Source organism: Dermacentor andersoni, chromosome 4 (assembly GCF_023375885.2).
Source record: "Dermacentor andersoni chromosome 4, qqDerAnde1_hic_scaffold, whole genome shotgun sequence".
Lineage (NCBI taxonomy): Eukaryota > Metazoa > Arthropoda > Arachnida > Ixodida > Ixodidae > Dermacentor > Dermacentor andersoni.
Window position 1 is genome coordinate 20,544,604 of NC_092817.1, and position 16,584 is coordinate 20,561,187.

General features: G+C 43.8%; 1 protein-coding gene and 1 long non-coding RNA gene across 2 annotated transcripts in view; one reads left to right on the forward strand and one right to left on the reverse strand.

Annotated features, from left to right (window-relative positions):
* The window catches only part of LOC126535843 (alpha-galactosidase A-like), a 30,020-nt gene extending 13,440 nt beyond the window's left edge, over positions 1–16,580 (forward strand). Inside the window, exons 4-7 of the mRNA XM_050182678.3 lie at positions 9,083–9,177; positions 9,670–9,831; positions 14,546–14,743; positions 16,125–16,580. Of these exons, the coding sequence (XP_050038635.1) occupies positions 9,083–9,177; positions 9,670–9,831; positions 14,546–14,743; positions 16,125–16,424 (755 nt within the window). The 3' untranslated portion in view covers positions 16,425–16,580. The remainder of the gene's footprint in view (positions 1–9,082; positions 9,178–9,669; positions 9,832–14,545; positions 14,744–16,124) is intronic.
* LOC126535844 (uncharacterized) lies at positions 2,952–4,938 on the reverse strand. The gene is made up of 2 exons (XR_007600579.3): positions 3,848–4,938; positions 2,952–3,077 (listed from the first exon to the last, which is right to left on the reverse strand). It is a non-coding gene; the product is annotated as an uncharacterized lncRNA (long non-coding RNA).
* Positions 16,581–16,584: the final 4 nt, after the last annotated feature.

Genomic DNA, 16,584 nt, shown 5'->3' on the forward strand with positions numbered 1-16,584 from the left:
CAGTAGTAGGTGCTGGATTACAGATATCTTTGTTCTGTATAGCGCATGGTCCAAGCATACGGCATCAGCGGTTATAAATTTACAAACATTGTGCGGCGTTAGCCCGTTTTCTCTTGCTTTTTAGAGAAAGAGGATGATAACCGAATTTTTTTTTTCGGTTGTGTTCGTTCAGTTCTCTACGACGCAGTCACACGTATTACGGAAATTTTGCAAAATAGCCGTAATGTCAAAAATAGCCATCGCATTCTTTTTATGCGAACCCTCTCATATATTATGGTTGTATACAGGCCAAAAAGGCAATGCCGAAGCACGCAGCTTATATGTGTATCGTGCTGGCTCACCAACCGCAGTGGTCGCTGTGTGGGGCAGCGCCATGGGCCTCATGCAGCAAGACTAGCGTAGACATATGGTAATTTCAAGCATACTAGACTTGAAATGCGTGAGCACGATGCCAGTGTATCAAAAATATTTGATAGCGCCTGCCGCTCAGATGTTTCGTGGTTGCCTTAGGTTGGCCGTGCACGAGCATGCGCTCTTATGTTTTATGTTTTACTGCCTACGCCAATCGATCAGACAGTGAGCTGATTTACCATTTAATGTTGGTAATGCAGAGACGCCGGTTTTCTTTGTTGAATTAAAATCGATATAAGCAAAATAGTTAACAACACATACACGCACCGCGACTGATAATGCTCGTACACCGCGGCTGATTATGCGTGTCACATTTTTGCGCCCCCAAGACATATTTCTGCCTACAGTAGTTACCGATGCACCGAAAGGCTTCCCTGACGACATTGTATCAACGAACATGGCGTAAATTTCACAAAGTAAGATCTAAAACATCTCGAAATCGTTCCGCAGCACGCGACAGCAATACTTTCAAGCAGCGCCGCGCCGGATCGCCCAAGCCAGAGAGGAGGAAAGGCTCTCCGCGCGCCCTTTCCTCCTCGCCCGATGAAACGGTCTATAGGCCCACCAACTAGGCCCACAGAAAGTTATTCTAAGCTCTAGCGGTCAACGTCAAAAACACATGAGGTCCCGGTGAGTTGGTGTTGGAACTTGAAAGGGACCTCTTTTGTCGCACCTTTTTTTCCCGGCTCGCCACGCGTAAAAGCCACCGTTAACATGAGAGGATGCGCACATCCTCTCATGTTAATAGTGGCTTTTTTTTTGGTACTGAAGATGAATACTATACGAATACAGATAAAATTACTTTTACAGCGAGGCTGTTTATACGGATCCTCTGCCGTCGTCGGAATTCGCTAAAAAGGGGCCACGTGACCCAGCGAAAGAGGAAAAAAAAGAACTCAACAGGGGAAAAAGGTTCGAGTGACCACTTTATCCCTGGGAGAATGCTATCCTGTACGCAGATCACATACTGTTGTCACGCGGTTCACATTCGGCGACCGAGCCAGATCGGCATCGAATTTCTCGACGAGTGATTCCACCCTGCCGCCGAAGAAACAACTGTTATGCTGGTGGTTTGTGGACAACGAAAAATGCCCAGCTATTGAAACGCGATACTAGGATACTGGATACTAGTGCATTGGGTGCAAGGCCCACCACTGGAGATGCGGGCGCTTCAATCGCTTTGATGATTGGTTGCATTGGTTTGACGATTGACGTGGAAAAACAAAGACAGAAACCTTACGCGCGAAAAAAAATAACACTGAAAAGATCGAAAAAAAGAAAGCACTCCTAAAGCACGCTCACCATGCGAAGCGCGCAAAAGCGAAAATGAAGTGAAAGGATGGTGGAACAGAATATTTAAAGTATAAACTGCTTGCGAAGTTTGACTTGCATAGTGTAACGCTCGGTGTAACTAAGACAGCTTCGCTGTTCGACCATCTTCGCGGCCTGGAAGGGGGCGGTAATTATTTGTTTGGCGCCCCTTTAGGTTAGGCTCATAGACCCCACTTCCATGGCGTTGACAAATAGGGCAGTCTTACTCCGAGTAGAGGCCTGTCAAACAAGTGCAAACTCAAAAAGAACACAGAGTCGCTACGCCACCGTGAATCTCTCGCACCAGCTTCCCGTGACGTCATAGATTCCTATAGCAAGCACGGCGCAGGTCGGTAACTTAAAATTTATTAAGTAAGCAATCACCCAACAAAAACAACAAGATTGCTCATCGAACAAGGCAATAAATAAAATAATCATTTTAATACATAATCGGGAAACAAACAAGAAACAACGCAGAGAACAAAACTGGCAAAAATTGCGGCACTAAGCCTGACGAAATATATTTTTTTATGCGTTACAGAAGATAGTTGGGCTACATGTACAGATTTAACAGGAAATACAGCAGTTTAGCGTGAACAGAAAACATATACATTTCAGCAGATATCTCAATATACCATATAAATTCAGTGCATGAGTAAAAATATATTGCAACCTACAGATTCATGTTCAGTACTGAATATGTAGCGAAGTACAATGAATCAATCAATTAATTTTATTTTCACATAATATGATTGATTGACAGTATATAAGAATATCCCTATTGAAAAAATATGTATGAGAATTGTACGAGAACTTCTCTACGCTATTATTGCTCCGTAGACTCAACGATGTCGTATGTCACATGTGTACGAGAGGACATCGTCACTGAACGAGATCGTTCTCGTATGGGTACATTAAACGAGATTATTCTCGCATAGCTATGCTTGACGAGATAGTTCTCGCACGTGCATAGCTCAACGATATCGTTCTCGTTTGTGTATGCTACATGAAAATATTCTCGTTCAGCTATGCAAAATGACACTATTCTTGTTTAGCTGCATTATACAAGTGTTCTCATTTGTGTTGAATGAGTTTTGTTCATGCAATATTTTTGGTAAAGTTCCACACAGTAACATCTACTGCCAACATTACAGCGAGTTAATTTCTATCATGTGAGTCGGCCGATGTGCCAGCTCGGAGACAAAGAGGACACTTTTTAGGGCCCACAATTAACACAAACCATCTTTATTTTGCATCCCGAAGCATGGTGGCCAGGTGCTTGTTCAGGTCCTTCAGCCTCCTTGCCTCTGTATCCACGGTGCTTGGCGTTTTTGAAACAAAGTGCTCGTATGCCTCTGCAAAAAAATGTAAACAAAGCAGCCGGCACTGTTAGATTCTAACAAGCCATTGGAACTGACATGCACAATAGGTGGCTCCACTGCATAACTGAATGGGCTGGTTCTTGCACGATATTGAGTAAAGCGTGAAAATCTCACAGAGAAACAGGAAAAAGAAAACACGGAGGCTTATGAGTTTTTTACCTATGTAAATTGATATTTCAACATTAACCACAGCAGTTGAAAGCAAGTGCTCGTCCTCGCATTGTCTTGTTCCTGTCTCTGTTAAATGTTCGTGTTTTACAAACAATATAAATGGCTGCAGAATTGCAATACAAGACCACAGAAATAGTCCAATACTTTTCCACAAGTATTTTACATTAAATGAACAAGTATAACAAGCTCATGCAAGTGAATACACAGATAGCACAGCTCTTTGCTACCGCACTGCGGAATATGCAGACGGAAAACACTGCATAGATGCCAGTGCAGAATTGTTTATAGGAAAGATTAATGCACCTTTATTACCACTATAGAAACTAAATGATAGTTTTTGTTAGCGAGCTAGAGCACAGCACTAAATATACGCATACAGCTATGCATGCCCCTGATGTGTAGATGTAAACTGTGTCGGCCCATATGAGAGATCACCTCAATACAACCCGATCTTACCGACAGCCATTATATTCGTGCAGAAAAAGCACCGTGTGATAGGCATTACTCCTTTAACTTCCAAACACTTTGCAATCCTTATGAAAACATGAGCTAGCAGGACAGGGTCTACTTACTTAGATATGCACCAAGATTTTGTGGTGTCAACGCTGGCTTGGCCTCACCACCTTCCTTTAGCTTTCGCATACATACTTTTGCTCGTAACACTCCTGTGGATTAATTCCTGTGCCTGCCACAAGCATCGGGCAATCTCCCTGGCAAACGTGCTGTCCGTTTTGGCTTGGTTTACTCACATCCACTTACTAGCACAAATAAATAACCCATTTCGATTGTGAACCTACGAAAGATGAAAATTGCAAGAGATTAGTTACTCAAATACAAAAATAGCATATGTGCTCTCAGAAAAAGTATCTTTTCCCGAAATAATGGATAAAAAAGGTAACAGTTATTAAGGGAAACTAGGTTGCCAGACAGTGATGGCACTCAAGGATAAAACTAAGATACTATATGCAAAAGGTTCAAAGTTTACATTCTGGCTGTAGGAAAGCCCTAGTCAATGAAGCTTCACTGATAATGGGCCAGGGACAATTCTAGCTCAGAGGACTCACCACATTTAATCCCACAGTCAGCGACAAGCACCTTTTGTACGGGATATACTAGATTTTCTTTACATTTGAGAAGAAGTTTAGGGAAGCAGATGGGAACAGTAGAAAACCACAGTAAAACTTCTTGCATCCTTAAGGAGCTGCTTTGTCCGAGCTAGAAATCTTACCCTTGAGGCTGAAAAAAGTTCTTGCAGTAACCCAGTGAGCTCAAATTACACATGCGGTGAAAGAAGGGGTGTATACAGTAAAAGCTCATTCATTGAAATTTCCCAGGACTGGAACAAAATTCTGAATTAACGGAATGTTGAATTATTAAGGGTATGAAAATAAGAAACAAACGTTCACACAAACACACTTTTATACTGAATCCAGAAATCCTGTTTCTATTTCACACATAAGCAGTATGAGAGCTGCAAATGTCAATTCACGACTGATTATACTGCTCGTAGTGGCAAGGGCGTTGAGGAAGTACTCCTTTGCAGTGCAGTCATAGCACAAGACTTGGTCACATCTTTATCAGAAACGTGCTATTCACTACCACGGGTCCATCCCGATAATTTTTTCACCATTGAGCTAGCTGGCTGTAACAGATTGTTCTACAAACTCAATGTAAAATCGAACAAGGCAATAAATAAAATAATCATTTTAATACATAATCGGGAAACAAACAAGAAACAACGCAGAGAACAAAACTGGCAAAAATTGCGGCACTAAGCCTGACGAAATATATTTTTTTATGCGTTACAGAAGATAGTTGGGCTACATGTACAGATTTAACAGGAAATACAGCAGTTTAGCGTGAACAGAAAACATATACATTTCAGCAGATATCTCAATATACCATATAAATTCAGTGCATGAGTAAAAATATATTGCAACCTACAGATTCATGTTCAGTACTGAATATGTAGCGAAGTACAATGAATCAATCAATTAATTTTATTTTCACATAATATGATTGATTGACAGTATATAAGAATATACGTACATTATATATATATATATATATATATATATATATATATATATATATATATATATATATATATATATATTGATCAAATTCAATTCTAAATACATCAAGCTGCTTTGCTGACACAATGGCGGTGGGCAATCTCGACTTGTCTGCGGAACACATGAGTAAAAGAAAATGATCTGTCTGACAAAGAATGTCGCAGTTTCACCCGAAAGGCGTAGCAGCGATCGCGATAGCAAATTAGTAGATAGCTATACGAAGTAAGGCTAGTGGAATTTCCGGCCATATAAAGTTGTAAATACTCGCTTACTAAATAATTAATAAGCATGGTGTCCCGCGAGCACAGGTAATTATGAACACATGCCACTCGAGGACCGCGGAAGCTCGCTGTTAAAACGCTGGAGTGAGGTAGCGCGGCAGAAGCAGCGAGTGAATTGACCTTCGCGCTGCCTGTCGCTTCAACGCGAACTAAGCGTAGAAAGCACAGCGCATGCGAAGCTACCAGCACCGGCCTACTTTGTCCACATCGCAGATGTCTTTGAAGATGACGCCCGCGTGACAGCGTTCTTTGTCCACATGGCAAATCGCTTTCAAGATAGGGCGCCCGTGTTTCCATGCTAAAATGTGTGCGTATGAATTCAGTTTACTAAGCTTCAAGCACAAAAGTAGATGAGATACTACGGAGCTGGATAAGATACTCGGTTTTAAATTTTGTAAGAGCTCACGAAATTCAAGATATAAAGGCTTTCTTCGCGGATGTTAAAGATCTCTTACTCTCTGCCGCATTCAGAATTACTAACCTGTATTAACAGTTGCATTGACGAGTATGGCGCCGTTAGGTTTAGTACGGGAGCGGTTACACCTATTGAAAGTTCTTTTAGACTTACTTAGATATTATTTGTCGTTAGCGCTTTTTCAAAACACTGGTGCCCTGTATTTGCAGAAACAAGGAGTGTGTATGGGTTCTTGCCTAGCACCAATGCTAAGTAATCTGCGTTTAGCCAAAACAAACAGGGACTGGTCAGAGCGCCTTCACAAATCTAACGTTTTAAAAATATTTAGGTATGTTGATGACTTTTCAGATTTTATTGGCTGTAGATCTGACTGTATTACTAGTCAATGTGCTTCCGTTTTTACCTCTATTCGTGAATGTCTTAACCCACTGAAGTGACCTTTGAAATGCCATGTGAGGGGGGGGGGGATTAAATTGGTCGACCTTAATTTGGTGCTACCCGCCGTGGTTGCTTAGTGGCTATGGTGTTGGACTGCTAAGCATGAGGTCGCGGGATCGAATCCTGGCCACCGCGGCCGCATTTCGATGTGGGCGAAATACGAAAACACCCGTGTACTTAGATTTAGGTGCACGTTAAAGAACCCCAGGTGGTCTAAATTTCCGGAGTCCCCCACTACGGCGTGCTTCATAATCAGAAAGTGGTTTTGGCACGTGAAACCCCATAATGTAATGTAATGTAATGTAATTTTGTGCTCACTGATAACAAAACATGCTGGTGTTACAAACCTCGGACAAATAAGTCACTTTTAAAACTTCATTCCGCGCATACTAAACTTACGAAGAAGGGAATCACGAAGATGTGCTTCAGCGAAGCGCTGAAGCCATGCCAGCACGATAGGTTCGGACGGCAATTCTTACGTTTAAGCGGTGCTGAATACCCGAGTCACGTGCCCTTGTCAGTCGCAGAAGGATTGCTTAAGAAAGCGCAGAAAAAAGGTTCCTAGCAGGTAGATCGTACAAGCACTGTTAGGATTGGGGGCTCAATCCCATCGCTCGTAACCCGTTGTCAAGATTGGAGTCCGGCATGAATTAGAAGGTATACCTGGCCCAAGCCGTCGTCCATCTTATCCACGCTCAGGACGTTGATGAAGGGAAGGACTGCTTCTCATCGAGAACGAGGAATATGGGTTTATTTACAGTATCTACATCAGTCGAGCATGACTGCGAGAGAAAGTACCTCAGTCTAACATGACTGCTTGAGAAAGTGCCCTGAGCAGCCGCACAACAGCGGTTTATAAACACTCGGTCCCCCCTCGATCCTAAGGTGACGGAAACGTTCGTCCAGTCATCGTAAACAAGCCGCCTCTCTGCGGGACAGTTTACACACACACACTTCCGCACATGTTCACGGTCCGGAGCCGACGTCAGACGGACTTCGTAGAACTCGGGGCTTGTGTCAGGCAAGGTACCTTTTATTCCCCGAGCTGACCCCCGCAGCGCAGCCGGGTGCCCATTGTCTTGCGTCTTGGACGGCGCGTGGGAAGGAGCCTCGAACTACGTTCCCGAGAGCACTCCCCCGCTCGCGGCAGACCAGGGCGGCGGCGGCGGCAGGCTCAGTAACAATAGTTGGTCCGCTGATCGCATTCAGTCACAACGGCGACGAGGCTAGAGCGTAACGGTGGCGTTGCAAGAAAGTTGACGCCGCTGTCACAACTGGCTGGCAATACTTGCACCTCAGCTGGGGCGTTCTTTACAGCGCCTCGACGTTCTTAACAGCACCAACATAAACAAAAGAACGATTGCTGTTATCCCCTACACACAATGCCTCTGGCACAGATTTAAAAAAAGTATTGCTGGAAGGAGTGACATAAACTTTATTTTTTCGGCACCTAATAAATCGGCAAACCTGTGTAGGAACACAAGGTCAGAACGAATGACAGATGGTGCATGCGAAAAGAAGCATAAAAACAAATTCATTGAATGTATTGCATGTGTTGCATGCCGCAGTCTTCTCACGTGTGGAAAGTCCGAGAATCTTCCAGCTGGTAAATGTATAAATATTAGGCTACGAGAACACAATAACGAAGTAAAAAACGTGGCTGCTCACGGTTTTCTTGCCCTCCATTGCCAAAGATGCAACTGCAAACCCATATTTAAAGCAACTGTTATCATGAGTAGAAGCAAGCGAGAGATAAAACGCTTGATAATGGAAGATAGAAACAAACATTTGGTGATGCATGCGTCAGCAAGCCATCAATTTCTTTATCGACAAAAGAGCTCGATTATCTTTGTTCGCGATTAACGTATACCTGTCTAACAATCGTAGGGGGGAAAATGGCTGCGCCTGGTTTCCCGTTTCTTTTTTGGTTTAGTTTTCATGTTTACCGAGCTATTTACACGTGTCGTATGATGTTTCGAGGGTATAAATAGCAACGAGAACTGGAAATAAATCTGTTGCTGAAAGTAAGCACTGTATGGTGGTCAAATGTGCCTTCCTGTTGTCCCTGTCGTTCAGCTTGCGCAAGTAGAAATTAGGAAATTGCTGGTGCAAGACAGGGATAATTGTCGATCTCTGGGAGAGGCCTTCATCTTGGCAGTGGACATAAAGAGATGATGATGATGATGATGATGATGATGATGATGATGATGATGATGATGACGACGACGACGACGACGACGACGACGACGACGACGAATGGCTCTTATATGTTAGTTCGGCTGTTTATTGGTGTTAAATAATCCAGAGTACACATTTCAATTCAGTATAGATGCATTTGCTTTGAATGCATCTAGTTTTCTTCCTGCCAACCATTTATTATAAACATCCATGGCTCGCTTATGCCACATGTGCAAGAAAACGTTCCTTATATAATCGATAAATTCCCAGATGTGTGGCCTAATGCTGGATTACTGTGCTGACAATTCCCGTTTATTGAAATATATCGCATGCTTTGAGTTGTAATGCATCATCGCGAACATTTTCACATAGAGAATATTAAGGTGCACAGTAATATTTTGTGAAATGCGCTTTGCACAGTGTACCCCCAAATGGGAGAGGCTCTGCGCTCAACAGGACGCGACATGGTGTACTCTTGCGAGTGGCCCTTGTACCAACTCGTCGCCGGAATACTGGTAAGACTTGCTCACTGATTAAAGTATGGGCCTATAAAATATGGAACCAGACTCCTGCGTATACATTTCGGCGGACGCACTTGGCAGTGTCAGCAGTGTCTCGTTTGTAAACCTAATTTTTAATCCTTGTCATTAATGACGCCTGTGGTTACAAATAGAAAAGAAATTTCCTATATGTTCATGTTATAATGCTTAATCACTTCGATAGCACCGTAGTATTGCCGTTAGTGCCGCGAAGGCGTCCTACCCGTATAGCTTTGCGCGCACTAGGTATATCGCACTACGGCTGTGCAAGTCACATCTGTAAAGAATATTTATAGTTTACAAATGTATGATATAGTGTCCAAAGATTAGTACGTTTCATTACTGCGCGTAAATTATAGTTGACAAGAGTGAACACTGTGAAAATGCTGGGAGCCCTAGATATATGTTGAATTTCTGAACTTTTCGCCGTGATCCCTTAGACTCACTGTCTGCTTCTTTTGCTTGCAGCCTGACTACAAGAACATATCCAAGAACTGCAACTTGTGGAGGAACTACTTTGATGTAAACTACACCTGGGAGAGCGTTTATAATATAATTAACTTCGAAGCATCTGTTCAAGACCTTGTCGCGAATGTGTCTGGGCCTGGTGCTTGGACAGATCCTGATATGGTAAGCTGCACGCATCGTCAGGTTTGCCGAAGGTGGGTCGTGCGTGTTCGTTAACGCGACAGCCCTTTAAAGCGATTGGCTTTCTCTGGCTTTCGCGCCAGTTCGTGTGGTCGGCGGCGGCCGGCCTTTGCTGGTGCTCTTGCGTAGCGGAGCTGCTCGACGCGCTCGCCGGCTGAAGCCAGCTGTGGCTACGTGAGGATGCTTCCGTGCAAGACGTCTGCGGCGCCTGAAGGTCGCGGTCGGTCGTGGCGCCGGGTCGGCGCTTCTCCGCCACCAGGGCTGACGGTCTTACGGCGCGTTCGTCGCCGAAGTTCGGTGCGCGTCTTTTGTAGGGATGCGCACTTTCGTTTTGCGGGCTCGCCACAACTCAACTTAAACGCACCCACGCAGTGCGTGCCAGCTGCACGATCTTAGAGCGAATGATAGCAGATGTGTCTGACCATCGTGGAGTAAACGAACGGAGCAGGAAACGTAGGTGCGCAGCCGTTGTCATGCTATCGACATTTCGTTGTCGCCACACTGTCATGATTCCGTACCACTGTCAAGACGCCATCTTAGTGAAGCTTGCGATTCCGTCGCACTGTCGCAGCCGTAGTAATGCCGTCTACCAAAACAAGCGGAAGATAATTTGTGTCGCCATAATCAAACACCATTGTCGATGTCAGGGGCATAATTAGGAAGTATTGTTAGGGTATGCAAATGATTGATGCGGTTGGCATAAGGCCTTCTTTGAGAATCATCTGCTGTGGTTTATGCAGTTTCTTTCCTTTTATTTGGTGTGCGTGCGTGCATGTGTGTGCGCGTGTGTGTGAGTGTGTGCGTATGCATGAGAGAGAGAGAGAGAGAGAGAGAGAGAGAGAGAGAGAGAGAGAGAGAGGTGCTTTTGATTAGCTTGACCCTGCCATAACCCTTCGCCATTCGTTCTCTGTTGTGACACCTTCACAGGTTTTCTTAAAAGCAACAGCGCAGTGATACAGCAAAAGAATCACTCAACAAAATTCAACAGAAACCATCGACGACGACTGCCAATGCAAACGAAGAGCGGAACGCATTAGGAAGCTCTTCACTTTATTAAAGGAATGACGTGCATGAAGGGCGCATATCTGTTGCAGTGAGGATATCTAGGCAGCGTTTGTTGCTTCATTGCGTATTTCTGCAGAGGACAGCGCCGTTAACCAGAACATCTGTGGCGATAGCGTAGGTGACTACACATATAATCCAAATCGCAAAACGCGTCTTATCTTCCTTCTTCTCTGCCGCTTCTGCGACAGGGGGGAAAGGACGCTCTAGCACGTACATGGCGCTCTTGTATCGCTGGCGAAATTCTGACCACCACTGACCATTACGAAAACGGACGAAAGAGCCAAAGAAATGTATTCGCTTCAGTACATTGCGGGTTTGCACCGATGTTGTAACGATGCCTGCTTGATAACCGTCACTTCTGGTGCGACGGATACATTCACCTACGACTGACTTGTGATAAATGTTCATTAACCCCAGAGTCACGAAGTGTTGGTGTCATGATTCATACACGTATCCTTTAGTAAAGGCACGCGACGTGCTACACATGTGAGGGGTAACCACGTAACAGTAGGAGGCTCAGCCGCGTGACACATCAATCCGCGTTGTACAACGTGTTTGCTACGGTCTTGGAGGGGCGCTGTGATTTTAGACAATGCAGAGAGCTCAAAGTGGCGAGCAGAGATGCGCCTAGGTCCGTTATCTGGCGCGCCATAACTTAAAGGTATCCAGGAAAGTCACTCCTCTTGACTGCAGGAGAGACGCTGGCCCCAGCGGCGACAGTGCCCAGTCATTCACTTCACGTCGCTGTGTGGGAGCAGCTCATGCTTTTAATCGATAAAAAAAAAGTGTTGAGCATGCAGCGCCAAACAGGCCCCCAGTGCTTACGGATGATGTATACACTCACACTCAGACAAAAGTACACCCTTTGGGTTGTATACCTGCCACACAACGATAATCGTCATCTGCCTTTTGCGTTTCCTTTGTTGAAAACGCCGCGCCCACTACTTTCCTGTTGGGAATGGTATGTCATGCTCATAAAGCGCTTGCCGTTCGTTACTGGGAAGTACCAGGCTCGCAGCGTTAAAGAGAGGAAATGCGGACAAGACAGATGACGTTTATTGTTGTGTGTGAAGATACAACCCAAAGGGTGTAATTTTGTTTTAGAGTGCTTAAACAAATGTGCACCCTTTGCGGTGTATATTTGCCACACAACGATAATCGTCATCTGTCTTGCTTGCGTTTCCTTCCTTGAGAACGCTGCGCTCGCTACATTCCTGTCGAGAATGCTCTGTCATGCTGATAACGGGCATGCCGTTCGTGACTTGGAAGGGCTCTCCGTGTTAAAGAAAGGAAATGCGGACAAGGCGGATGGCGATTGTTGTGTCGCAAAAGGGTGTGATTTTGCTTAACAATCTTAGAAAAATTTACACCCTTTGGGGCTTATCTTGCCCCACAACAATAATCGTCATCTGTCTTGCACGCGTTTCCTTTCTGTAACGCTGTGAGCCCGGTACTTCCCAGTCACGAACGGCATGCGCGTTATCAGTGTGACGCAGCATTCTCGACAGGAAAGTAGCGAGCGCCGAGTTTTCAGGAAAGGAAACGCAAGCAAGGCAGATGACGATTATTGTTGTGGGTCAAATATACACCCTAAAGGGTGCAACCGTTTTAAGAGTGAAGAGCTTAATAACTCGCTGATGTGGCTTCGCTGTCTTTGATATATCCGTTGCTCAGATTGGCATACGTCTGCGAAGTTTTTTTTTGCTCAGACCTATTGAAACGTCTCCGCATGTAGTTCATAACTTCATGCACTTTTCGTATTATTCTGCTCAAGCTATGTGGATTCGCATCAGAGTGTCGAACCGGAATTTCTTTCGTTCCGGTTTGCGTTCCGGTTTAACGAAAGCGGTTCAGTCCCGGTTCAACTGCGGGGCAAAAAAGAAAATAGCGGTTCAAACTGGTTCAAACCGGTTCATGTTCGTTTGCATAACCGAATAATATTTAATCGAAAACTGCATAAACTTATTTTCTACAGAAACTTGACGGTGCTCTAGAGCTGCACGATAATGAAAGATAAAGAAAGGAATGTGTGCTTTCATTCAAGCCACCAATAGATAAAAAAAAAAGTTATGCAGGTCCAACGGAAGTGTCCTACCGAACAACTAAATGGCGCGTGTACAAAAGTGTCTAACGTCGACTCAACGAGGCCACAAGGAATTAGGCTGATGTATGATGGTCGTCGAGGGGCGAGTGGGGATGAGAGGTGTATGATAGAGAATCACGACACAGTAAATGCACTTAAGGATTCTACACCTCTTGCGTCACAGTGAGACATGTCCCTTCCTGAGGAATGACCAAGAATGGGCCCATATGCAGCGCCACCTACCCAACTGGCCAAGAATAGATCATCCAAGTATGATAAATTTAAAAGAAGTCAAACAAGGACCCAAGCATTATTCAGGAGTATCTTTGCTCTAAAGATGCCTAAAAACCGACATTGTAGTTACAGGTTTTATGTCGCAATTTCTCTCTTTTTTTATTACGCAGAACAAGGATGCGCGCATTGGCACTACTTTATCTGTAAAAATTTCTCAATAAGTAATTATATAAGATGGAGCAACCCGTGGCGAATACACACCTGCCCAGAAAATGCGTAGGCGAAGTGTAAAAATTTTTTAAAAATCAAACCTCGTTGGGTATCACACCCTCTTCCATTAAGAGACCTGTGGGCTTTAGGGATTCATAACAGCCGACAACATAGTTGTACAACATTCTTGTCGGGATTTCGTGTTTATATAGGCGAAATGCAGTTGTTCTCACTGTCAGCTTCTCTTCTTTTCCCTCCTACATTCAGTTTTGGCCCACTTCAGCCATCGAAGCTCGCGAAAGATGACCACCACCACACACGGCCCTCCCATTCCACGTTCAGATCTACGGTAACCATACAGTCAGCATCACATACCAAGAGGGGATGTCGTACTTGTTTAATAAAAATAAACATTTTCAACACTAATCCAGAATAGTAGGCAATGCACCTTGGGTTTAAAAATCACATTGTCAAAGCACTCCTCAAAACCAATCACTCATTTCTATCGGATTTATACTTGTATTTACATAACAATGCGACCAAAATTAGCGACCGCCCAGCTAAAACATTTCCTAACTGGATACTACTTGACGGTCATCAAACTCCAGCATTCACAAGTTTATTATTAACTTCCTTGCCTCCTGACCCGAGATGTTGAATATCGTACCATAGCTGTGCTATCACTTCTGAAATCACAGGAAGCTCGTGTGCGTTTACAACCGAAGTAGCATATTTGAGCAACATTTGCAGATAATGCCTGAATTAAAAGCTGCAGTGAAAGCACCCATGCCGACATGAACCGAAAACTGTCATTTTCTCTTTTCGGTTGAACTTTGCAAGAAAAAAAAAAAAGATCTTAACCTTCCGGTTTAGTTCCGGTTCACGCAATAATACCGTTTTATTACTATTTTTGGTTTTCAGCTCATTTCCAGTTCAATACCCTGATACCTTTACAAATGCTGCATTAATTCCAACACAAAAATAAGAAAAAAACGCGAAATTGTAGGACTGCATACGGAAGAATGAGGCATTGTCGATACTTAAAGCAATTTGCACCGAAAATCCATCACTATAAAGCGTGTTTATTGATTTATCGCTTTTCAGCTCGTTATTGGAAACTTCGGTTTGACAATTCAGCTACAACGTGCACACATGGCCTACTGGGCCATTATGGCTGCACCGCTGATCATGTCCAATGACCTCAGAGACATTGCACCGGAATCGAAAGACCTGTTACTCAACAAATTTATCATCGCCATCGACCAAGATCCGCTTGGACTGATGGGAAGGCGCATCTATAAGGTGAGTACACATGCAGGTATTTATCATCATCGTGTTGTAACTCTGCGGAAGTGGCCATATTGACAACGCAGTGCGGTATTTCTGCGATACAGATACCAAAGAAATCAAACAAGCTGTTGCAATATGCGAAGGTATCATCATGCTAAAGGCACCCTTCTGCCATTATAGGTTTCGTTCACTTTAGGATACTTAACTATTGCCAGATTTTTGCCCTGAAATTCTCATATATAGAGAATAACTTGGTTACTTGCGGAGTCTGTGACACTCTGCTCTTCAACCCTCCCCGAGCGTACTTTCTTCTATTCTGATGATATTTTGATGATGATGATTATAATTTGATCGTGGTGATTATGATGATTGATGATTATATGAATTACGTATCCATGTACATGATTTACATCATGTTCATGCTCCACTTGTTCGTGAGAAAGAAACAAAACTAAACTTTAAAGGTGTCCCTGCCCACTTGCTGTACGTTCTGATTTTCAGTGTCATAATCTCGGCAAGTGACGATCAGACTTAGCCAATTTATTCTGTACAATCACCACATTAGTTTGACTTCTAGAAACCTTTCTCAGCCCTGGTTTCCGTGTATATTCCTTATCTGAGGCCATCGCTTGTTCGGTCATCTGTGTGCGTAGGTTAATTTCACGCTGTTTCACGACTGAACATGGTATTTACATATACTGTTGCACTTCGCCAGAGTAACTTTCTGATCAGCGATCACTTTTATTTTAGTATGCATCAGAGGGAAAGTATTCGTATGGACGCGTATCCATGTCGAAAACTAAGCGCAGAAACAGATAAAAGACGTAAGCAAAAAAACGCAGCACGAGCGCTGACTGTAAAGCGAAAGTTTGTTTCAGAGACGTGCCTTCACGTATGTACAAGAAAGAAGTTGACGTTGTGTCACACGTGGTCGAAATTGCAAGAGAAGAACAGACACATTCGTCAACGTAGCTAAAACAAAATGAAGCAAGAAGATGTCATAATGGCAAAGCATTCGAGTGTCATCCGTCACCAAGATGTAACGATAGGTCTTTCTCACTACGTATACAGAGGGTTGACTGACATACCTGGTTTTTCTTCCCTTTAATATTATGCTAGTGCTATCTTGTGCCTGCTTTAGATCCGTTCATTTAGCCGTTTACAGGTATACTCAATTTTTCTGATAATTAAATTCAGAGGCAAACGCAAGTACAGTTAAAATTTAAAAAATCAGCGCGTTTCCGAAATGAATCATCGGTGCGTAATCAGCGCTTGCGTGACACCCTTTTTTATGTCTTTGCTTCTGCGCTTAATATTTATCGTTAATATCCACCAATTTGTCAAGCCTCGCTCTTCACACTACCTCTGTGCATCCTTTCGTCGTTTTTCTCAGGGCAACAACCTCGACATCTGGGCTCGCTGGGTGACTCCGGAACTCGCCGACAGAAAGCTGTCCCTGGCCGTCCTGTTGTACAACACGAAAGTCCTCGGTGGCCCCGTCCAGGCCTCCGTCTCGCTCAAAAGCCTCGGCCTGGACAGTCCTACTGGCTACCTCGTCACCGATCTCATCCGCAACAATACCGTCGTCGGAAAGTTTTATCCAGAGCACAGTATCAACGCTACGATTGCGCCCATGGACGTTTTCTTCTTTAAGGCTACCGTACTTAGCGGCATGCACGACACAGTTTTATAAGCAATTTGTTGTTCGATCTGAGTATTTCTCCGGGCTCTCAATTCAAATTACGTGACTGTAAGCTGAGAGCACTGCACACAATGTATGCTTCTAGTATTGTGAAGGTAAAACATTTGTAAGTATCTGCAATCGATAAAATATCTATATTTTGATTAAGGAA